A 25,385-nucleotide genomic window follows, 5' to 3' on the forward strand; every position below is an offset into this window, starting at 1 on the left:
TTATGTTAGGAATCTCTGCTCATTTTTCAGCACCCCTCTACGGGTTGCAAGAAAAAATGAGCAGAGATTCCTGTAAAAGAGAGAGCCTGACACACGAATGGATGTGAAGGTCACATGACCACCTCACACCCAATCACCTGACACTCCCGTCAGCCCGGTGCGCCCACTGCCTCAGACTGCGTGTAGTCTCTCCCGGCCCCTGGCATGTAGTTTTCTTTAGTGAACTAATCAGTAGAAATGTTGGCCATAGATGCTGTCTTGTGCAATTTGGCTGCCTATGATTCACTTGGGCTGAGTTACTGGATTGCAGTGTGCGTGGCTAGCTCTGCACCAATTCTGTCTTTATTCAAGGAAGGGGGTAAATGTGTTTCTTACTTAGGGGTCTATTTATTAGAGATGAGCGGACTCGGATTCCGCTAATCCGAGCCCACCCGAACAGTGCGGATCCGAACGGGATCCGAGCACTGTTCGGATATTTCCGGCGGGCAAAAAATTGAAAACAAGGCTCTGTCGTCCAAGTCTCGCGTCGAATCTCGCGAGGGGTGGGAGGGAGGTCCCAGAACAATTCCATCTTGTACCTCTTTTTTTGGCATTATGTGCTCAAGCTACCTCGGTGCAACCTTTTGGCCTAAAAATAATATTGTGAGGTGTTCAGAATAGACTGGAAATTAGTGGAAATTATTGTTATTGAATGTTATTGAGGTTAATAATAGCGTAGGAGTGCAAAAAAAACCCCACAAAACTGGTTTTTAGCACTTTTTATGCTTTTTTTAAAAATAAATCAGAACCAAAACCTTTCGTTGGATGTTTTGGCAAAACAAATCAGAACCCAAAACCTCAAGCTAATCAGAACCCAAAACCCAAAACACTAAAAGTGGCCGGTGCACACCCTACTATTTATTAGGAAGTGGCAATAGGGATGGTTTTTTTTTTTCGATTGCCACTTATCACAGTGATATAAAACCTCCTATTGTCATGATTTACTGTGAGAAGGTGACCGTGGCAGCTATAGTGGCTAGCCGCAGTAAGGCTGGGTGCACACTGCTCAAAATTTCTCCCGATGCGATATCGTTAACGATTTTACCAACGACTGAAAGTCCCGATCAGCATGCCGATTCCTGTGTACACACTATACACATTTTACACTTCATCTGTCAGCTGAAAAGATTGTGACTCTGCACACTCTTCAACATTTATTTATATAGCGCCAGCAGATTCCGTAGCGCTTTACAATTGGGAACAAACAGCAATATAAAAATACTGGGTGATACGTACAGACAGAGAGGTAAGAGAACCCTGCTCGCAAGCTTACAATCTATAGGACAATGGTTTGATTCATAAGGCTAAGTGCTACTGTGCTAATGTATTTTCATGTAGCACACAAATACTTGATAGCTTATTTGTACACTGAAATTTAAAGTTGATATTTGTGTGTTACATGAAAAAACAGTCAGTATTTAACTTATGTGCAAAACAGAATACTAATTTGCACTCCTTGCATTGTAACATGGTTTTGTCCAGGAGACTGAAATAAGAAGTTTCTCAAGTTAAGATCCTTAATGAATCAGGCCCCAGGATAGGACAGTGCCTTCAAGACCTAGGGATTGTAGCGTTTGTATGAGGAGAGAGTACTCGACAGTGTTGAATGCAGCAGAGAGATCCAGGAGAATTATAAGACCGTAATGGTTTTCACTTTTTGCTGTGATCAGATCATTGACAACCTTGGTCAACGCAGTCTCTGTGGAGTGTTGAGAGTGAAAGTCTAACTGAAGAGGATCCCGTAGGTTGTTTGCTGTAGGAAAGTGTGTGAGGTGAGTGTAGGCAATCTGGAGAAGCTTGGAGGGGCATGGGAGCTGAGAGATGGGGCGGTAATTTGAGAGAGAGTTTGGGTCAGAATTTAGTTTATTCAGAAAAGGACTAATCACTGCATGCTTTTATAGTGATGGAAAGCTACCAGTAGAGAGAGATAGATTACAGATTTTAGTTAGAGGGGGAATGAGCACAGGAGACAGGGATCTACCAATTTGTGAGGGAATGGGATCAAGAGGACAGGAGTAGAGAAGGAAGATAAGAGAGTAGAAACTTCCTCTTCATTTGTGGGACCAATCGTTATAAAATCAAATCAATCAATACGATGTGCTTCGGTACGATAAAACATGATCATAGGAGCATACACACAAATGCGATATTGGGCCTAACCGCTGCTTATTGTGTGATTGGCCCGATAATCGGTTGTAAAACCTGTAGTGTGTACCCAGCCTAAGAATAGAGCGTTGCACGGGGAAGCTTTCTCTAGAGAAGGCCGGAGAATCTCTTCGCCACGAGAGCTACCGCTGGCAATAGCACTGTGGTGTTGTCCAAAACTTTTACTTATCCCTGACATGTGGTAGATAGAATGTCACCTCCCTATACCCTGTAGCGTACGGGAATCACTGGCCGCAGCTCAGGAGAGCTCAATCCATCCAGAACTCTCCAATAGAGCTGAAGAGGACCCTCTCTCTGCTCATGTTTCTCCATGTGAGGGCTGGTTATGGACAATAACTTAACTCATTTTTACTCCATTTATCGTATATAAATTTGATTGAATAACCCCCCCCTCAACACTTTTAGGCTATTTTATACAGATGTCTGACTACACTTATATCAATATTCGTATCTTAAAGATATATTTCTCAGCTTCAGTCATTTAATGCAGTGTTTGCCTCTTGGAGTAATTTTACCGGCTCTGGGAGAGAAAAGTGGTGTCATTATCCTCAAGCTGTGACACAATGTTCTAGTGATTGTCATTCCTCTACATTTATGTTAAAGAACTTGAATCAGAAACACAGCAAATCGGAATACTCTGACAGTTATACTAATGACGAGAATACTCTGAATACTCTGACAGCTATGCTAGTGATAAGAATACTCTAAATACTCTGACAAAGTTATACTAGTGACGAGAATACTTGTAATACTCTGACATTTATACTAGTGATGAGAATACTCTGATTACTCTTACAAAGTTATACTAGTGATGATAATACTTGTAATACTCTGACAGTTATACTAGTGACTAGAATACTCTGAACATTCTGACATTTATACTAGTGACGAGAATACACTGATTACTCTTACAAAGTTATACTAGTGATGATAATACTCTGAATACTCTGACAGTTATACTAGTGATAAGAATACTCTGACAAAGTTATACTAGTGATGATAATACTTGTATTACTCTGACAGTTATTCTAGTGACGAGAATACTATGAATACTCTGATATTTATACTAGTGACGAGAATACTTGTAATACTATGACATTTATACTAGTAACGAGAATACTCTGATTACTTTTACAAAGTTATACTAGTGATGATAATACTTGTAATACTCCGACAGTTATTCTAGTGATGAGAATACTCTGAATACTCTGACATTTATACTAGTGATGATAATACTTGTAATACTCTGACAGTTATACTAGTGATGATAATACTCAGACTATTCTGACGAAGTTTAACTAGTGACAAGAATACTTGGAATACTCTGACAGTTATGCTAATGATGAGAATACTTGGAATACTCTGACAGTTATACTAGTTATGCGAGTACTCGGAATACTCTGACAGTTATACTAGTGATAAGAATACTTGGAATACTCTGACAGTTATACTAGTGATGAGAATACTCTGAATCTAACCAAGTTATACCAGTTTACGAGAATACTTAGAATACTCTGACATTTATACTAGTGACGAGAATACTCTGATTACTCTGACAAAGTTATACTAGTGACAAGAATACTTGATGACAGTTATACTAGTGATGAGAATACTTGGAATACTCTAACCAAGTTATACCAGTGACGAGAATACGCTGAATACTTTGACAGTTATACTAGTGATGAGAATACTTGGAATACTCTGACAAAGTTTTAGTAGTGGCGAGAATACTCTGACAATTATACTAGTATTGAGAATACTCAGAATACTCTGACAGAGTTATGCTAGTGATAAGAATACTTGGAATACTCTGACAGTTATACTAGTGATGAGAATATTCTGAATACTCTGACAGTTATACTAGTGATCAGAATATTCTGAATACTCTGACAGTTATACTAGTGATGAGAATACTCGGAATACTCACAGTTATACTAGTGATCAGAATATTCTGAATACTCTGACAGTTATACTAGTGCCGAGAAAACTTGGAATACTCTGATAGTTATACTAGTGATGAGAATTCTCTGAATACTCTGACAAAGTTTTAATAGTGGCGAGAATACTTTGACAGAATTATACTAGTAATGAGAGTACTCGGAATACTCTGACAGTTATACCAGTGATGAGAATACTTGGAATACTCTGACATTTATACTAGTGACGAGAATACTCTGATTACTCTGACAAAGTTATACTAGTGACAAGAATACTTGATGACAGTTATACTAGTGATGAGAATACTTGGAATACTCTAACCAAGTTATACCAGTGACGAGAATACGCTGAATACTTTGACAGTTATACTAGTGATGAGAATACTTGGAATACTCTGACAAAGTTTTAGTAGTGGCGAGAATACTCTGACAATTATACTAGTATTGAGAATACTCAGAATACTCTGACAGAGTTATGCTAGTGATAAGAATACTTGGAATACTCTGACAGTTATACTAGTGATGAGAATATTCTGAATACTCTGACAGTTATACTAGTGATCAGAATATTCTGAATACTCTGACAGTTATACTAGTGATGAGAATACTCGGAATACTCAGACAGTTATACTAGTGATCAGAATATTCTGAATACTCTGACAGTTATACTAGTGCCGAGAAAACTTGGAATACTCTGATAGTTATACTAGTGATGAGAATTCTCTGAATACTCTGACAAAGTTTTAATAGTGGCGAGAATACTTTGACAGAGTTATACTAGTAATGAGAGTACTCGGAATACTCTGACAGTTATACCAGTGATGAGAATACTTGGAATACTCTGACATTTATACCAGTAATGAGAATACTTGTAATACTCTGACAGAGTTATACTAGTGATAAGAATACTCAGAATACTCTGACAGTTATACTAGTGACAAGAATACTCTGACAATGTTATACTCTTAGAGACAAGAATACTTCATAGCCAGTAGTGGTAGTTTTGGTCTGTGTCTGGCACAAGTAGAACTCTGCAGCTTGACACAACATTTATATGCTGAAATACACGCATTTGGTGTAACAGTAATAGATATTGGCACAGGACCTCTCATGGTATAGAATGTCAGAGGACATTGAACCGCCTCCCCCCCATTTGTGTGCAGTAGGTGTGTTTGTGTGAATTGGGGGCAGGGTTTGTGCAGGTCAAGGGAGGGGCTTATTTTATTATGTTTTCTTCCCAATAAATGTTGGGAGTTATGCATCCAGCAGAAGCACTGATATCACACAATACTCTCTAGTTGAACACGCCATTAGATGGAAGCATATAATTAGAGATATCTCAAAATCAAGATATTCTGTTAGCTGTTACTTGATTGAACTTCAGCCTGTAATTTGCTAATTCTTACCCTAGTAATGTCCCATCCTGGGCCTCAATCACTCCAGTGCTGACACATTACAATGTAGGGGGGACACGGCGCATTCAGAGCACTGCCTAACATCAGTGTGTCAGTGGGAGACAAACCCATCTCTATTAATGCTGCCATCACAAGCGCCGGTCTGGCACTACTGTAACTCAGTCAACACAAGGGAATTGGATATTGTGTTTTCACAATGAAAAGGGACTTATTATGATTAGCGATTAGTACTGTAAAATAAACAAGCTGAGTTCTGCAGCAGTCAGTGTGTTTTCACTTATTTTACCGGTTGATATCACAAAGGATCACCTGTGTATTTCTACACCTATATAGTTATTGCCACTGAGGGTACAGAAACAATTTGGCACCTATCAGTGTGTGTCAAAAAAAAATAAAAAATAGTTGAGATCTCAATGTATTACCTGGGTATAGTACACTTAGCAAATAGCACGAAAGAAAAATGCAGAAAACAATTGTTTAATGCATTGTGTAACAATACACCTGGGAGATAGACAAAGTAACAATGTATCAGCATTGGGTGTTTGGAACTAGATACGGAAATACCGAGTGTAGTGAAAGTGGGTATGCACCTCACAGCATAGGACGCCCCTAAAATCGCACCCTCTGTTCAGTTATCCTGTTCCACAAACTGACCTCCTTAGTGTGCACAGAAATAGAGTCACATTTCATATATTTTTCATGCAATTTCTCCAATAAAGATGTCAAGTTAAAATAGTATAAAAGAGTTACTATCTTCTTTCAGCGTACCATGTCTGTATTTCACAAGTTGGGTGGCCAGAGATGGTAAGATGGCATATGATAGGCTAGCTACAACTGCGGTGCACTATGCCCCGTTCTCCCCAGAGGGATCAACTCCTCCCCGCTCCACATTCCCATGGAACGCCTGCTATGGATCACCACAATCTGACGTTACACCTGGGAGTGAGAGAAGTCCGTACAATGGGAAAAAAATCAACCCTAATCTGACAACAATATAATTTGCAATTCATAGTTATTAACTGTGGCTTTCTGGTGGGGAAAATAAGCATATTCCTAACCTATCTACTTGTGAGTTGGAGTGTACACCCCTCTCTCATCTATAGTCACTGAGCTTAAAAGGAAATTACAACCCTGTCAGCTTATGTTACTTTGTTGCAGCTCTCTGCAAAAGAGCCTTAGTTCTGCAGAGCATCTAAGTTTAAATAATGATCACTCATAGACAACAGAACAATGAATACACTATTTGGGGATCATCGTGCTATTAATTGGGGAACATGAATTGAAAATTCAATCTATAGATTGACATTGATGGAGAGAGAATACAATCGTTGAGTCTCAGTACTATAGCGCACGTTCCCCTTATCGTGGCTTCGCCTTCTTAGACGCAAGACTCTCGCTAAAAATGCCCAATGTGCAACCAGTTCTATTTTCTTGTGGGGGCGCGTCATAGATAACTCTAAATTGTATTGTTAAAATAAAGCTGCTCCGTATTTACGTTCTACCTGCAAAAGCAGACTGCATTTTCCCTACAGGCAAAAGGAAACTACATTTGCCCCCCTTGGATCCCTATATGATTGATATAGGTGCAAATTTGCACCCTCTAGCTGGAATTGTTAGTGGTGCTATAGAAATAACTGATGATGATGATGATGATTGCTCCTAAGGCTGGGTACACACTAAAGAAAATTTCCCAATGCGATATCATTAACGATTTAACCAAAAACTGAAAGTCCCGATCAGCAGCCGATCCATGTGTACACACTATACACGATCTACAACATTTACCTTCACATCTGTGCTCCTCATCTGTCATAACCATCGGCTGAAGGAATTGTAACCCTGTAAACTCTATGGAGATCTACGGACACTGCTGGTCCTAAGTGTGTACACACTGCAGAATTTGCCCGATATCGTTCCATCGTTAATAGAGATTTTTAGTCTGTTTATAAAATCAAATCAAACGATACGATGAGCTTTAGAACAATAAAACATGATCGTGGGAGAGTACACACTATTGCGATATCAGACCTAACAGTCGTTTAAAGTGTGATTGGCCTATAATCGGGTGCAAAACCTGTAGTGTGTACCCAGCCTAACTCTAAATGTGACCTCAACCGTCTCTGCCATATTGGCGCTCTAAGCCAGGCACCTACCTGCAGAAATCATGCAAAATTAGGTGTATAAGTTTGTGACAGAGGGAAGAATTCTGCTGTTGCAGTTGTGCTAGTTTGTAAATTGCCCAGAGGCGATGTACTAAAATCCTACTGTCAGATGGAAAGGACAAACCATGCACCGGTCTAAATAATAGTTCCTGATCCAAAGTTCACCAAAAATACATGTTTCCCTTGGTGTGTGGTCAGTGCTGACGTCATCCTCTTCTTTATCCAACTGCAGCACAGAACGCGTAGGGTCCACACCACCTTCATCTTCCTAGAAAAGGTCTAATAAAAGACCGGTGATGGGGCAGAATATATGTCGATAAAAAGAATCACTGGTCGACGCAATTTGTCAAGAAATGCTGCTGTTCCAGAGATACTGGCCGGGGGCGATAAGGGTTAACGCTCTGCTTTGCCGCGCCAGTCTCTTGCGAAATGCGTCATACATGTTGGGAAATAAAGCCCCACCTCTGGCAACAACACCCATTTTCACCATCAGTAAAGCTTTTCGCCCTTTGATAACTATGCCCAGAAATGAAGAAGAAGCAGTAAGGACAAATACTGGCTGTACCCACCAGTAACTAACCTGGGGTCATCACCATCACCAAATAATGAGACGCTCATCATTCTCTACAGAAACACTGTTCCTGTCCTCTTCATACACTGATATTTTCCATACATTAGAGCCCACAGAACTTTAATAAAAAGATTTGGTATTTGGCGAACCATAAAATAAGGCTTCTTTCTTCATAATCAACTTGTATCATTATTTTTTTGTAAAGAGGATATTCTTCATAATTCAAACCCTTCTGCCCCCCTTGGGGCAATTAGAACCTGCCCAGTTATGTCTCTGGCATCAATGTTTGGAGGGCGGATGAGGTGGAGGGCAATTGAGGCCATTACTTTGGACCCCAAGATGTAAGAGAGGCAATTAGCATATCAATGAGTTAAACAGATTATCTCCCAACCTGCTGCCGATGAGACAAGTTCTGTGTTATTTAAAGCTTGTTCCCACCCACTCTATTAGCGAGAGGGGGCACACGGGATTCTTGACATAAAGGTTATTTACGTCTTGCAGAGACCTCTACTTCAAATGTCTTTAACCCTGTTATATACACTGATACTTTATATCTCACTAAGCAGCAACCAGAGCAGATTTAATGTTTCAATTGCATTTAAGTTAGTTTTCATTTGTAGAAAATATCAGTGTATCAAAATGATTTCCACATTTTATTTTTACCTTTTTTGCTAATATGCAGAATCTTGTAGTTTTATTGAATTAACAGAGGCATTTGGGGGGGGGGGGGGGGTTGGGTAAAGAAGAAGCTGTACATTCTCTTTGCCTCTAGACATATTTTGTTAAGCCGCCCCTGGAGGTGCCTTATCTGCAACAACTACCATGAGTTGTCCTGTACATATAGAAATACAGGGCATATGAAACGGGCAGCACGGTGGCTCATTGGTTAGCACTTCTGCCTTACAGCACTGGGGTCATGAGTTCAATTCCTGACCATGGTCTTATCTGTGAGGAGTTTGTATGTTCTCCCCGTGTTTGCGTGGGTTTCCTCCGGGTGCTCCGGTTTCCTCCCACACTCCAAAAACATACTGGTAGGTTAATTGGCCGCTATCAAAAATTCACCCTAGTCTCTGTCTCTGTCTGTGTGTGTGTGTGTATGTTAGGGAATTTAGACTGTAAGCTCCAATGGGGCAGGGACTGATGTGAGTGAGTTCTCTGTACGGCGCTGCGGAAACAGTGGCGCTATATAAATACATGGTGATGATGATGATCGTACATATAGAAATACAGCGCATATAGAAACATTGTACATATAGGAATACTGCAGGTATATAAACACTGGACATATATAAACAGTACAGTAACATTGCATTGGGTTACATTAGAACACATAGCTGACACCAGTTCTGTTGGGTCCAGGTTGCAGTAACATTAGTGACATCAGGCTGGAGGGGTTACTGCGCCTTTATATGGATCCCAGTGATTCTCAGCACAGTTGCTGCCTGTGTCTATGTGTGAGATGTATCTGTCACTGACAGCTTCCTGCAGCCTCAGCTGTGGAGTGGGGGGGAGGGGGGGATTCTCTAATAATCACCAGTTACCCTACAATAAACCTCAGTTTCCGTCTTTCTGACGGGTTGGATAGATCTGGAAGATGATTTGTGTACTTGTGGTGTGTGGCTTATTTTGTCCAAAATTTCAGGTAATGTTGGCAGGTATGCATCAGCTGGTGCATTGGTGTGTGAGCGATTGTTCTCTGTTACCAGACATATGGCTGGAGGATATAATTACTAACATGATATCTTATGTGTCACATATCAGATACCTTCAGTTGTGATGAGTTCATGAGACTTTTAGATCTACGTTTGTAAAGGTCACTAGTAACATATATATATATATATAATACATCTTATATTGTATATTTACTGGTCTGACCTGCAGGCTAAGACTAAAGAATTTACTGTAACATAAAGTTCTGAATTCTCTGTAAAATGTGTCATTGTGGAGTCATCTCTCAGTAATTGTCACCTTTGTTGGACAGTGAATATCTTATTAAAGCCAGGGAGGATTTTCAGGGGGTCCTATATCTCCAGTCCACAATAATGATCAAAGGTTATTTTTGATAACTAATTATTAGGTGACTTGGTTAAAGCTGATATCTGAAATGTTGTTCTGATCACATGCACTGTATATCAGCTGCAATTAATATTCTTATTGCTAATGTGCAGACTGCATAACTATAATACATTATACAGCGATTACCAAGTTTACATTGTGAACGCTTAGTATAAGAGATAATGGGCATGATATGACCAATAGATTATTTTCATACACATCCAGAAGCCTTTTGCGGAAAGTCTGTTTTATTTCTTAGCAGTCAGGAGTAACATTTACATATTAGGTGCTGTCTACACTAAGGGCCTGAGCTCATTATAAAGTTACCACTTTTGTGTACTTGCAAAAATGCATCCGTACACTTACATTTCTGTTGTTGTATTTGGATTTGAATGTATCTTAAGATTTGTGCAACTTTAGCGTATAGATAAAATCAGCGCAAAAAATGCGTCTTCCATTGTAAACTCATAAACTCGCACCAGGTCTATAAGGGGTAACTTCATTACACAGTAAGTCAAAATTGGACACATCCCCAAGGGGTGCGATTGATTTGCCTCTCCCCACCCCTACTGAACTAAACTTAAACGGCATTGACCCTGACCAACCTCCCCAAGCACCAGTGGGTGCAAGTACAAGATCTACTCAACTCAAAATTCATGCACAAGCTGAACTCACAAATTTACATGGCAAAATTTGACTGCTGCCCAACTCTAAAACAGGTCTTAAGAGTGGATCTATTTGCCTGGGGCCATGTTAGGGCTTCCATGTGTCACAGGTATTTCATAGCCTGTCCGCTTTGTGCATTAGGTCTATGGGAGGACTACGTACACCCACTATACTTACATTGTATTTAGTACTTCTTATTTATAACTGTGCGTTGCATTGTGCTTGTCTTCCAGGTGCGCCATTCCAGCGTTCCCAGCATGCCCATGCTACCTCCTGCCGTCACTTTCATCTGAGCCCCCAACCTCAGCTCCCCGACTTCCCTCTCCATCATCACCCGGTCCAGCCACAGCAAGGCATGGCCCCCCACATGGCCACAGCTCACCAGCATAACGGAGTACTGCACCAGCCACTGCCGCCTCTGACTGGTCTACAGTTTCAGGAGGTGGCGGGACCCTCCTTCCTACCTCAGGCCCTACACCAGCAATACCTCCTCCAGCAGCAGCTTCTCGAGGCACAGCACCGCCGGCTTGTTCCTCATCCCAGGTGAGTCACGTGACACTCACGTCTAGCATTGGTCTAGAGTATGACGATGCCCTAAGTACGCGGAGAGCAAAAAAGGATGGAGTGGTCAGGCTTTGGGTTCTTAAGTTGCCTACAGAACTGAAGTCAAAGTTGGGGAGGCCATGTAAAGATATTCCATACGTGCTGATTTTCCTAGGGCATTCTAATGTTTTGGGGTTTTTTTGGGCTTTGACCCCCTGGAAAATTTTTAGTTTAAGTGTGCATTTCCTTTGTCCTTTTGTCAACCCCCTCCTTGTGGTTCACTCCTGGACAGCCCTTACGGACCCACAAGATCTTACAAAGTTGGGCAGCACGGTGGCTCAGTGGTTAGCACTTCTGCCTCACAGAACTGGGGTCATGAGTGCGATTCCTGGCCATGGCCTTATCTGTGTGGAGTTTGTATCTTCTCCCCGTGTTTGCGTGGGTTTCCTCTGGGTACTCCGGTTTCCTCCCACACTCCAAAAACATACTGGTAGATTAATTGGCTGCTATTAAAATTGCCCTTAGTCTCTCTTGGTTTGTGTGTGTATAAATTAGGGGATTTAGATTGTAAGCTCCAATGGGGCAGGGACTGATGTGAATGAGTTCTCAGTACAGTGCTGCGGAATTAGTGGCGCTATATAAATAAATAAATTATGATGACGATGATGAAGGCCAAAACAAAAATGTTACAAACTGCAAGACATATATGTTGACGCAGACAAATTATATTAAATTAATATTTGAAGCTAGCTTAGTTATATGGAATTTTTACAGCGATACAGTCTATAAACAAAATAATTTCTATAATCTTCTATGTCCCACCTCTGTGAGCTCTCTCTGACCGGTCTGTAATTTCTCATAGGCGGACTCAGGAGCGGATGTCTGTCCATCCACATCGATTACGCCCAGGCTTCGACTTCAACCAACAAGTTCAGATGTCCCAAACGTTGGGGCCCAGGTACTTGGCTGAAGGTACAGACTGGTAAGTGTGTAGCACTCTACACTGCCTTTGTGTTTACCAGACGGACAGTTAAACACCATACACAAGAAATGAGTTTGAAAAGTGATCAGCGAAATTTAGATACCGTCAGGCTTGGGTACACCCATGGTGAGGAAAGGCTGTGCTGAGTTTGGCCCCTTGCCGACTGACGCTCAGACCTAGTGAACGAGGAATAATCATCCTTTATGCATAAACGGAATGCTAACTTTGCTAATGTTGAACTTGAAAATGATGGGCCTGATTCATTAAGGAACTTAGACAAGAATTTGAGTAAGTTTTCTTACCTAAGTATTCTGGACAAAACCATGTTGCAATTCAAGGGGTGTAAAATGGATTATTATTTTGCACATAAGTTAAATACTGGCTATTTTTTCATGTAGCACACAAATATCAACTGTAAATTTATTTGTACAAATAAACTATAAAGTATTTGTGTGCTACATGAAAAAACAGACAGTATTTAACTTATGTGCAAAAAAAATAAACTAATTTGCAACCCTTGCATTGTAACATGGTTTTATCCAGAAAACCTAAGTAAGAAAATTTACTCAAATTCTTGCATAAGTTCCTTAATGAATCAGGCCCGATAAGTGTATGTTACATTCAAAATTTTTATATAATTACGCTTGGTAGGCATGGCACTGTTTCAGAATCCACAGTGAATTCCAGAACTGGTGTTGACCATGAGAAAATAGATGTTTTACATTTTCCTGTAGTTGGTGCGAGTTCCATTATTCTGGTCAGCAGTCAGCACGTGACTAAACGCTGCTCAACCTTACTGCGCTAAAGGTCAACAGAGGTCAAGAAGAACCTGATATTGACCTATACGCAAACTATCGTAAATAATTGTGTATGTGTTGTGTATACTATAAAACCCAAGTGTTGTCACTGTAATATTGACTAGATTCATAAAAATGTAGAAATAAGTAATATATACACCTGCAGAAAGAAAATTAGCAATAAATATGTACCGTATTCAATATATATTTTTACTCCAAAAACCTAATGCCAAGTCATATGCCTCAGTTAATCTCATAACACCACTAAGGCTGAAAAGTTACTTCCCTGACAAGTAAAAATGGAATTCTATTGGAATATATGGAATTTACATTCAATCCATACAGAAAATTCCAAGTTTTAAACAATAATGATCAACGAAAAAGCAGTGCAAAATTTTTCCCCTCATAATTTTTGAATTTGAAATGTATTCATATCTCATTTAAGGAAAATCTGTTCAATCTTTGTTATATAGGGTATAATATAGTAACTAAATTGTCTGCACAGTCACAAACATCCACATTCAGTGGGTAGTTATGGAGCCTTATGAAGGTAGATGTACGTGTGCTCCACTGTATTTTGTTTGTACAACATAAAGACTTTAGCTCCTGTTATATAAACAGATGGAGTTTGGGCTTCAAAGATGATTTACAGGGACCAGCTGTTCTCAATTCTCCATTCAGAATGAGTTACAGTAACAATGTAACAGTTTCTCCAACAATCATCATTCTAGAACTCTGGGAAATCCCTGTAGAACTCCAGAGTTTTTATAGAAAGAATGAAATGACTTCTTTGTGGCAGCCCAGACGATAACCTCATATGATCGCTGGCAGCAGTTACCAATGTACACAAAAATAATCTTTTAATGACATCATTGTAGAAATACAAGTTTAGCAGAGGTTCTTTCAAATTTAATTGTATTATTTTTAAAGAATTGCTCTATTTTTTTCCCGATAAGCAAGTTGTGGATTCGTGTTGAAAAAATGCCCATTATAAAGTCAATATTTGTTCTTCTATATTCAAGAAAGATCATTTCATTTTGAAATAACCACAATTAAAGATAATCTGTCATTGGGTCATTGCCCATTGCGGCCCCCGAAATGTCACTGGCCTAATGCCCTGTGCTCTATTCATGTATAACAAATTGGTGTTTTCACAAGGGTCAGTCATAATAGGGTTTTTTTGGGGGGGCGCGGGGCAACCTGAGGCCCATTGCAGAAACAGGACCAAGACCTTCTCTACTCAAACTCAACGGTGTAAGTAGGACCTTCACAAGAGGTGAAGTGAGTTTTGGGTGAGGGTCTTGTGTTATTTTCCAATGAACCTGGGACATCTTCTCACTTAGACTATGAGGGTCAGTTATATTAATAACTGACCCTGGGATGATGTTAAATTATGATCGTTCCAGTGGCCTAGGGCAGGCTAGGCCAGGGAGGGCATCTGTCCCTGGGCCGCTCCCATAGGGGACTACCTTGGACTGGGTTATTGGGCCACCTGCATTTTCTTTTCTTTAAAATGTTCCTAACAGACTGCTGAGTCAAGCCCCCCTGGCTAAAATTTGCCAGCCAGTCAGTAAAAAAAAAAAGTATTTGGGCCAATGGCTTCAGCTACAGCTGGTGTTCATGGTTGATTTAGGTCCCACTGTATTCTCACTTTGCCATGAGAGAGAGCACTTGCAGAGTAGCTCCAACCTGCTCCCAAGTCAGCCTGCTAAATGCTCTCTTACCGCTCCAGCGGGGGGGTCTGTGACTTCCCTGGGGGAAACCACTTAGGATCTAAGACATACTTCTTCACAAGGGGCCTGATTCATTAAGGATCTTAACTTAAGAAACTTCTCATTTCAGTCTCCTGGACAAAACCATGTTACAATGCAAGGGGTGCAAATTAGCATTCTGTTTTGCACATAAGTTAAATACTGACTGTTTTGTCATGTAGCACACAAATACTTGATAGCTTATTTGTACACTGAAATTTAAAGTTGATATTTGTGTGCTACATGAAAAAACAGTCAGTATTTAACTTATGTGCCAAACAGAATACTAATTTGCACCCCTTGCATTGTAACATGGTTTTGTCCAGGAGACTTAAATAAGAAGTGTCTTAAGTTAAGATCCTTAATGAATCAGGCCTAAGCACTCTCTGGGGAAACCCAATTTCTATACATGAACAGTTCCACATGGCACTACGCAATGTATAAATAAAATGGGCTGACAGAGCTTCTATAACAATCTTCTAAAGTAGTGTTTCCCAAACCCAGTCCTCAGGGGGCCCTAACCGGGCAGGTTTTCCTGGTGACAAGTGTAATAGTTATACCACCTGTGGATCTGTTACAATGTGTCAGTCAGTAATGAGTACACCTGTGCTCCAGCAAGGAGATCTGGAAAACATGCGCTGTTAGTGGGCCGCGAGGACTGGGTTAGGAAAATCCTGTTCTAAAGTATTTTCCTGTGTAGAGAGAAGCCAAATCCAAGAAACAGCGTTTCATTTAAGGTGAATTTGCTGAAAATTACATTTTACCACAAAAATAAATTGTGAATACAGCATTATATATTTTGTGTACCCTCGGTGTCTATGAAGAGGGTCTGGAGATGGGGGCTTGAGCAGGAAGGGGGTATCTATATGTGATATGCAGAAGGACACGTTCCTGGAGCTGGTTGTTGCTCATGTTGTAGGAGCATTAAACGTGACACATGTTCGATAGCTGAATTACAGATCTATTCATGAACAAAGATCTACAGAACCATCAGCCACTTGCAATTATACACTTCAATGGACCAAATTATTGATGGATTTGCAAATTATTGCTGGGTTTGCACTGTCTCCAAACACTGTTTGGAGACAGTGCACCTAGTAGCCCCCTCTAATTTCTTCCTTATTTATAAACAGAGTTCTGGACCCTATTTAGTGACGTCTAAAGGTACCTGTAGATTTTAGACATAATTGGCTACAAATATAACACAATTACTGTAGTGAATATTTTGTCATCTGTTTCTCAGGGACCTCAGTGTGGACGCCGGCTTGACGCACGCTCAGTTCCAGGTCAGACCCGTCCCGCAGCACTATCAACATTACTTAACCAGTCACCGGCTGCACCATTTCCCAAGGACCACGTCGCTAACACAAATGGTGAGAAACCGTCTTTGTCTGGAGCTCTCTTTATTCAGATTTTCTTCTTTTCTTTTTTGTTGAATTGGCCTCCGCTCTTCTTACTGTACCTAGAAGTGATCCTGGGAGGTCAGTTCTGGAGAAAACATGTTTAGCAGAATGGAACGGACCTCACATGTAGCCGATACACTCGTGTGAACAAGTCTTGTTAGAATGAAACAGTTTGCAATGTCTACCATAAGGGTCATACATTAAATGGACAAGAGGCCAATGGTACGGATGAGTACACCACATTGCCTGTAGGCCTCCATTGACCTCTATTGGCCTACATAGCTCAGGTCTTTAGTTGGAAGCAACATGACGATATGATACACCGATGCTCATGAAATTCCTTTACCCGGCTACACAGAGATCTCCTGGTGGCTTCCTTAGCATGGTGTAGTCCGCTACACAGTTTCCAGGGCTAGATTAGATTGGTTATTGTACACATTTGTGTGTCTAAACAGGACAAAAAGCACATACTTGATTTTATGTGAAAGGGAAACCATATGTCAAAGTGAAGTCAATTCATATTCATAAATAATCAGCAATTCAGCTATAAATGTAAGTGGCAGCACCACAAAGTAAAATAAAATAGTATCTAAAAACTTCTGTGTATTAGGGACCTTGAGGGCCCCATTCTCAGACAGAATATATACTATGAAACTGGGCTACAGATAACTGTACGGTGTTTCCCTCAGAATTTGTCTTGCTGGGGTCTATGGTGAATGTAGCTCTTAGTGGTTGTAGTTGGGGCATCTAAGTGTACACCCCTAATATGGACAGACATGGTCCGATTCCCCCCAGGATTACCAGGCACTGGTGCCGCTGCTTCTTTTAGGCCTGTACTCTAGGCCCAGGACGCAACCTCTGCTGCAACAGCACTGCGGTACTCCCTGGGCTGTGAGTGCAGCCTCTGCAGCAACAGGACTGTGGTACTCCCTGGGCTGTGAGTGCAGCCTCTGCAGAAGCCGGCACTGCGGTACTCCCTGGGCTGTGAGTGCAGCCTCTGCAGCAGTGGCACTGCGGTACTCCCTGGGCTGTGAGTGCAGCCTCTGCAGAAGCCGGCACTGCGGTACTCCCTGGGCTGTGAGTGCAGCCTCTGCAGCAGCGGCACTGCGGTACTCCCTGGGCTGTGAGTGCAGCCTCTGCAGAAGCCGGCACTGTGGTACTCCCTGGGCTGTGAGTGCAGCATCTGCAGCAGCCGGCACTGCGGTACTCCCTGGGCTGTGAGTGCAGCCTCTGCAGCAGCGGCACTGCGGTACTCCCTGGGCTGTGAGTGCAGCATCTGCAGCTGCGGCACTGCGGTACTCCCCGTACTGTGAGTGCAGCTGTGGCAGAAGCCGGTACTGACCATGCAGGTTAGGGGACAAGGCAACGGAAGTTATAGGTCTGCCCTTTCCCTCTCCCCTGCAGACAATCCGGCTCCGATGTGTATAGGTACATCCGGCAATGTATCCCCACCTCCGGCAGGTCTGTCCTTTATATGGAATCTCAGACTACTTTCCAGGCTTCATTTCTCATTATGTTCCATTACTGGTGTTCTAACCTCACCCCCTATGGTACATTCATACCAGTATCCTGTACATAGGAAAGGGTACCTCTATATAACACATATCCAGCCTGCCTCTACATAACACACAGCAAATCTCTCTGTATATAACAAACAGCCAATCTCCCTGTATATAACACACAGACAACTTACCTCTACATTACACACAGCCAGTCTCTCTCTACATAACACACTGCCAGTCTCCCTCTATATAGCACACAGCCAGTCTCTCTCTATATAACACACAGCCAGTCTCTCTCTACATAACACACAGCCAGTCTACCTCTATATAACACACAGCCAGTCTCTACATAAAAACACAGCCAATCTCTCTACATAGCACACAGCCAGTCTCCCTCTATATAGCACACAGCCAGTCTCTCTCTATATAGCACACAGCCAGTCTCTCTCTATATAACACACAGCCAGTCTCTCTACATAACACACAGCCAGTCTCTCTACATAACACACAGCCAGTCTCCCTCTATATAACACACAGCCAGTCTCTCTACATAAAACACAGCCAGTCTCTCTACATAACACACAGCCAGTCTCTCTCTATATAACACACAGCCAGTCTCTCTCTATATAACACACAGCCAGTCTCCCTCTATATAACACACAGCCAGTCTCTCTCTATATACCACACAGCCAGTCTCCCTCTACATACCACACAGCCAGTCTCCCTCTACATACCACACAGCCAGTCTCCCTCTAGATAGCACACAGCCAGTCTGTCTCTATATAACACACAGTCAGTCTCCCTCTGTATAACACACAGCCAGTCTACCTCTACATAACACACAGACAGTCTCCCTCTGTATAATACTCAGACATTTTGAACCACATATACTGCAGAGACTGATATTACTGTGTATTATTCATTTCGGATGGGGTTGTGTCAGGGAACAGATTGAGATAAGGAATTTGCAGTCTCCTCCTAGAGACGTCTTCCACCCCGCAGGGAGGAGATTCTATCCCTGTAGCTCTCACCATAGCATCATCCATCTCACTGACGTCGGGGATCTGACTACCAGGCAGTAAACAACTAATAAGAAAGTGAGAAGAAAATACATAGGACGTGTGTAATACTGATATATGCGAATTACTGCAGACTTGGTGGAGCCATATAATGAGTTATCCTGGCTGTCTGTAGTCTCAGCAGGGAATAGTTAATAAAATAGTCGTGTAGAACATGTGGTGTAATCCCAGGCGCCCAATCAGATATTAGCGCAGGTTCGGCTGGCTGAGCCAGACTGATAGGAGTTGTTAGGAGCTACAGAATGTCACAGTGTTATTATAAGAACTTCCCAGACATTCAGGTAAACTGGTGCAGAGGAAAAAAGGTGGTATTGCCCATAGCTACCAGCGCTACATAATTCTTAGTGCTTTCTAAATAAAGGATAATAATAATGTGTTTGCTTTCATGTTTTAAACTGCTCTATAAAAATGACAGTTACAATCTGATGGTTGCTATGAGCTACACCAACTTTTTTCTTGTGCACCAGTTTTCATAAGTGACCTCACGTCCTCCCATGTCCCAGATTTCCCTGCTCTCCCAGAATGTCCCCAGTTTCGGGTAGTTCTCCTGGACCATTGGAAGAGCGATCTTGATGACATGATTCGCTGAAAATGACGTCATTTTGGCCCCGCCCCTGGTGTGATGTGTGTGATCTCGACATTAATGTGTAAGATTTATAATTACTTCTGTACATTTGCGTTCCCATGACTGTATAAGATACGTGTAACCTTAAATCTTGCTTATGCAGCCTGAAGCACAGATGCAACAATCGTCCACTCCAAAACTTCCACCTGGTTTGTGTAGGCGCGAGAGTTACGTCTGGTAGCTAACGTGCTTCAAGATCTGCGTAACTCACAGGATTGTGCTTAGCTTGCGTCTGGACACCCTGATAGGGCTACACTTACATGTTAAATCCCCTGATCCACTGCTACAAGCTGAAGAGGTTACAACTGTAAGATATTTGCCACTCCGAATGTGGACGCAAAATGCGCACATAGCCAGAGTGACAATTTTACACAAAGGTTTATGCTGCGCAAACTTTAAATCTGGACCACTATTTCGATAGCGCTCGAAAATAGTTTTTTTTGTTTGTCTTGTTTCTTAAACCTGCATCAAAACAAAATATAAAAATAATTATATGGATCAGGGAGATTGGCAGTGAACTTGATAATTCCTTTAGGAAAACATATACGTTATTACTGTTGTGTTTGAACGTAAGTGTGACGGCAACGGTTTGGTCTTCTTATGATGGTGGGTTGATGAGGTCATTGGGAGAGTGGGTATGACTGCATGATGTCACAAGGGGGCTGTGCGCTTTGTGTGCCATTAATTCTTCCTCTGTGTAGATTTCACTATACAGATAGTTGAAGGCCCCCACTTATAGTTATCTCTTTATTTACTGATCTACACTTTCAATTTGCTACGTTGATAAGAATTCCGTGTAAACTCCACAACTTGCGATGAGTTACTTTCAATAACCGAACAGTTATATATACGGCTGTTTTAGTGCAGAGAGGGTGGTGCTGGGTTAATCAAACTTTTCATGGCAGAAACATGTTGCAGGCTTACATGACGTTGTGGTTTATCAAGCAGGAAAAGGGAGGTTGTGCCTCTAGTTTTGTGCATAAATTCCTGTTTTTACATGAAAGTCACAGATCTGTGTGTCTAGATGTTTGCATGAGTGGGGCTCCGTCATTTTACATGTTGTGATTGGAGGATCTAGATCGATCTGGGCGTTCCCAAATAAAACAATAATGTTCTGTTGTATAAAATATTCAAATGATAATGAAGGGGTGGAGGAAGCATAGGCAAACTAAGGGGGGGGGGGGGGGGGTCCTAGTTCCTGGAAACCCCCCTCCAAGCCATGGGGCACTGTATAATTGAGGTGGCTGGACCCCTCTCCCGCTTTGCTCGAAAAGAGAGTGCACCTAACAGTAGTACACGCAGCATTGCCCATGTATATTATGGGGATAGGAAGAGTTGGAGAGCAGCCAAGCGCTGTCTAATATTATAGCCATGCCCCCATGCATGCTGGTCACGCCCACTGGTGGCGTGGTGTGGAAACCCCCCTTTACAAATCCTGCGTTTGCCCCTGAGGGATCACTTGTACAAAGATTCCCTGGTCAATGAGTGGGATGTTCACAACCTCTTTCTCGTTGCAAAAAGGATTTTTATGGGTACTTAGGAAGTGGCAGTAATCTTGTACTTCTTTTTTTTTTTTATCATATAGCAGGATTTCATATGGGAATGCGGACAAATATACATGTAATTAAAATATTTAAAAAATGAGAAAAATCCACCTTTAAGAGAAGAATATCAAATGTTTATAGTAATATAGGGAATGGTCCTCAAGTGGAATTAGATTGGACTTTAAAGTGACATTTACACTTTATACGCATTTCCTGCCAAAATAAAAGCAGGTTCAGAGTGATTTTATAGGTCATTTAAAAAAACAACAACATGGAAATTCACCAATGTATGTGTAAATCAGATAAATAGAATTTAATGTATTGCCGGGGAGCATTCATAAATTAATACGATTATCTTACTCAAACCATTTCTTTTATTTAATGATCTTGTATCTTTTATTGGCACCCAAAGCCTATCTATATTGCCTTTATTGGTATTGGTAAGAGGGCATGATCTCACACATTGCTCTGGAATATAGGGACTACAAAGACCGGTTTTATTGAGACACTGAATTTATTAGGGTGGAATTTAGGTGGCGTTCATTGTCCGGCCGGCTGCCACTGTTCTCAGTGAATTAACTGTCTCTCTTGTCTGTCTGTTTTAAAAGGTTGTCCATGAAATCAGAAATTACCCTTATCCGCAGCTTCATCTCCTTGCCCTCCAGGGTCTCAGTCCAGCGCGGCATACGTCTGCTGTGAGGGAAAGCTATGAAGTGAGTAGCTTCGTGCTTTAAATTAAAATGGTCAGGATCATTTGGCGTTCAGAAAAACGCTGGTGCTAAGTCCATCCAACATCCAAATATAAGAATGAAAGACCAGAATTCTGAAAATTGCATGAGTGCCAACGTGTATGTGTGTTAGCCAATCCAACCTGCCAAGTGCATGAGTGACAGTCCATCCAATATTCCATGTGTATGAGTGACAGTTTATCCAACCTGCCAAGTGTAAGAGTGACAGTCCATCCAACCTGCCAAGTGCATGAGTGACAGTTTATCCAACCTGCCAAGTGTAAGAGTGACAGTCCATCAGACCTTTCAAGTGTATAAAAGTGACAGTCCATCCAACCTTCCAAGTGTATGAGTGACAGTCCATCCAACCTTCCAAGTGTATAAGTGACAGACCATCCAAACTGCCAAGTGCATGAGTGACAGTCCATCCAAACAGCCAAGTGTATGAGTGACAGTCCATCCAAACTGCCAAGTGTATGAGTGACAGTCCATTCAAACTGCCAAGTGTATGAGTGACAGTCCATCCAACCTTCCAAGTGTATAAGTGACAGACCATCCAAACTGCCAAGTGGATGAGTGACAGTCCATCAAACTAGCCAACTGTACATATGCAAATTCATACAACCAACCAACCTGTGAATATCCTTTCAACTACCCAATTGTACATATGAAAATCCATTGTACACAAGATTCTCTATCCAAGTTTACCTGTGATGGCCCATTCTAACAACCAAGTCTAATGTTGATAGTCCATCCAGCTGTATGTGTGACAGACCATACCACTAAGTATATTATTGAGTCCATCCAACAAGCCATCTGTATGGCTGAAAGGCCATTCAATCTAAAATGTACATACGTGACAGTTTATTCTACTAGCAAATTATGTGATTGATATTACATCTGATGAACAAGTTGTGTGAGCGACAGTACATCCAAGCAACCAACAAACTAGAGTGGCAGTCCTTCCAACAATAATAGAGAATGTGTGTGTGCCAGTCCATCCAATTATTATCCATCCTGGCATGTATAAGAGCGATAGTTTATCCAACAGAAAATTATGTGAGTGTCGTCCCATCTAGCCAAGTGCTTGACTTGATCCCATCTATCCAAGTGCTTGACTTGCAGGTCATCCAACCATCAAAGGGAATGAGTGATATTCCACCCAGCCAGTCAATCTGTCCATGTGTACCAGGAAATACATCTAACTGTGGACACGGAGTATCTTCTCTGTTAGGTTTATTGTAATATTACCAGAAATTGCCATTTAAATGACAATCCGACTCTTGCCTTGTCTTCCGTACTAGGATAGACTGTAAACACAATGATGTACTCAACTGCTACATTCACCCATGTGTGGACCTGGTTTACTAAGGGATTTTCTTCACGATTTGAGTTGCAAACACCCATTATATCCATAAATTACATTTACTTGATCACTCTTAAGTATCATAAGCTTAAAACCGTTAGCAGTGAACACTGTATACAGATTTTAGAGACTGGCTACATTTTTGAAACAAGGTTTCTGCCCCTAAATGATCCTTATTGGTTTATGTTGACCAACTGCAACATACCTATACTGCACTTCTTCATGGCGAATGTAATTCTCAGTATCTGTTTGTGGACAAATACACAGTCCCGATTCCTCCTATCTATCTGCTGGAAGCCATTATCAGTATATGCGTCTGTTCTCTTTCTGTATGTATGGAAAACTGCTCAGTACCACTCTCTTACTCTGTAATCGGTATGGAATTCTCAATATCTGTTCTGATTCTGTATGTATAGGTGACCCCGCAGTACACTCATCTATTTCTGTGTACTGGGTGTAACAATCACATATTTTGAATGTATGGAATCTACACGGTACTGCTTCCTTGTTGTGTACGATGCTTTTAATTTAGAAGACCTCGTTTACAAAGCGCGCTGGCTGCGTGCCACACAATGCGTTGTTTTCACACCAATCTTCCTAGTACACATCATGGTACAGGGCTGCTCTCTGTTTTCCGGGAGACGCCTAGTAAGGCCCTAGGTTGGCAGGAAGGCAGATTAATCTCAGGAGGCGCACTGTGAAGGGTTAAATGTCACTTCAAAGTCTACATTAGAACCACTCTTGTCATTACATTCAGTTAGTTTAGCCTCCATTACTGTGTAACTTACTTAGGAGAGTGAGGGGACATTGGGACTGTCGTTAGTATATGTGACAATTTGGTGTGGTTGAAGATATATTTTTTTACATTAGGCAAAGTGCACCTAGAATTAATTTTTTTCAGATGAAGCGAAACTGGAAGACCCAGAATGCGTCCCATTAATGGTATAATGTGACAAATAAATAACGAGCGCAAAGTCACAAGCTCAGTATGTTTCTATGTTTAATCCAACATTTCAGGGGAAGAAGTTTCAAAACTTCTAATGTAGGGGTGTTGCCCATAGCAACCAATCAGATCCTAGCTGTCGTGTTCTAGAATGTATTAGATAAATAATAGCTAGAATCCGATTGGTTGCTATTTCTTTTTAGAAGCTTTGATAAATCTACTCCGTGATGTCACTTATCAAGCTGATTTGTAATTAGATAAATGGACATTAAGCCTTCTGAAACTCCGGATTAAGCACAGAACGTGTATGAACTCGTGAAGTTGTTCTTATTCTTTATTTATCCATACTCAGAGCGGTAGCAGCCGTGGTGGACTGTACAGAGTGATTAAGGAGTGCCGACTGAATACCATATGTACCAATAATGTTATAGGACTTGACCCAATTTTGACCAATGAACTGATAAAAAAAATCAAGCCCTTTTGGGGAGTGGAGGTGGCCGGGCTCCGTTCTCCGCTGTAAAGAACACCCCATAATAATCCCCCCCCCCCCTCCACATCTTTATGTCATTTCAATAGTCCCGCTCTGCAAAATGATATCTTGATTTTACATTAGTCCACAAAACTAGATGTGTTTACTGCATACTTAAGAAGGACCCAATAGAAATATCACCCAATTAATGCATCGCTGAGGACTGTTGTGCATTTAGTGTCCTTCACATGTAACATATATAAAGATGCTTGTTTAACAATTAAAATGTATTTTAAATTTTGATATCTTTATTTATGGTAGAGTGATCAAATTATATCCAACAGAAGAAAACCATAATAACTAATCAGAGATTTACACCTAATTGCTGAGTGAGGAGCAGAACGATGGCACAGTGGTTAGCATTGCTGCTTCACAGGGTTGGGGCTATGAGTTTGATTCTGACCTGGGCACTATCTGTGTGGAGTTTGTATGTTCTCCCCGTCTTTGCGTGGGTTTCCTCCCGGTGCTCATGTTTCCTCCGAGGGGTCAGAGAAAATAGACTTAAACCTCCAATGGGGGCAGGGACTGAACTGATTGACAAAATAAATATTTTCTGTATGGCTCACCGTAATATGATGGAAA

General features: G+C 41.3%; 1 protein-coding gene across 2 annotated transcripts in view; it reads left to right on the forward strand.

Annotated features, from left to right (window-relative positions):
- The window catches only part of ARK2C (arkadia (RNF111) C-terminal like ring finger ubiquitin ligase 2C), an 82,907-nt gene that overhangs the window by 46,017 nt on the left and 11,505 nt on the right, over positions 1–25,385 (forward strand). The window contains exons 2-5 of one of the 2 annotated variants that reach the window (XM_075186060.1): positions 11,245–11,554; positions 12,417–12,536; positions 16,328–16,457; positions 21,846–21,950. In XM_075186060.1, coding sequence (XP_075042161.1) covers positions 11,245–11,554; positions 12,417–12,536; positions 16,328–16,457; positions 21,846–21,950 — 665 coding nt within the window. The remainder of the gene's footprint in view (positions 1–11,244; positions 11,555–12,416; positions 12,537–16,327; positions 16,458–21,845; positions 21,951–25,385) is intronic. The other variant, XM_075186056.1, reaches the window with a different exon arrangement.

The sequence above is a fragment of the Mixophyes fleayi genome, chromosome 1 (genome assembly GCF_038048845.1).
Source record: "Mixophyes fleayi isolate aMixFle1 chromosome 1, aMixFle1.hap1, whole genome shotgun sequence".
Classification (NCBI taxonomy): domain Eukaryota; kingdom Metazoa; phylum Chordata; class Amphibia; order Anura; family Limnodynastidae; genus Mixophyes; species Mixophyes fleayi.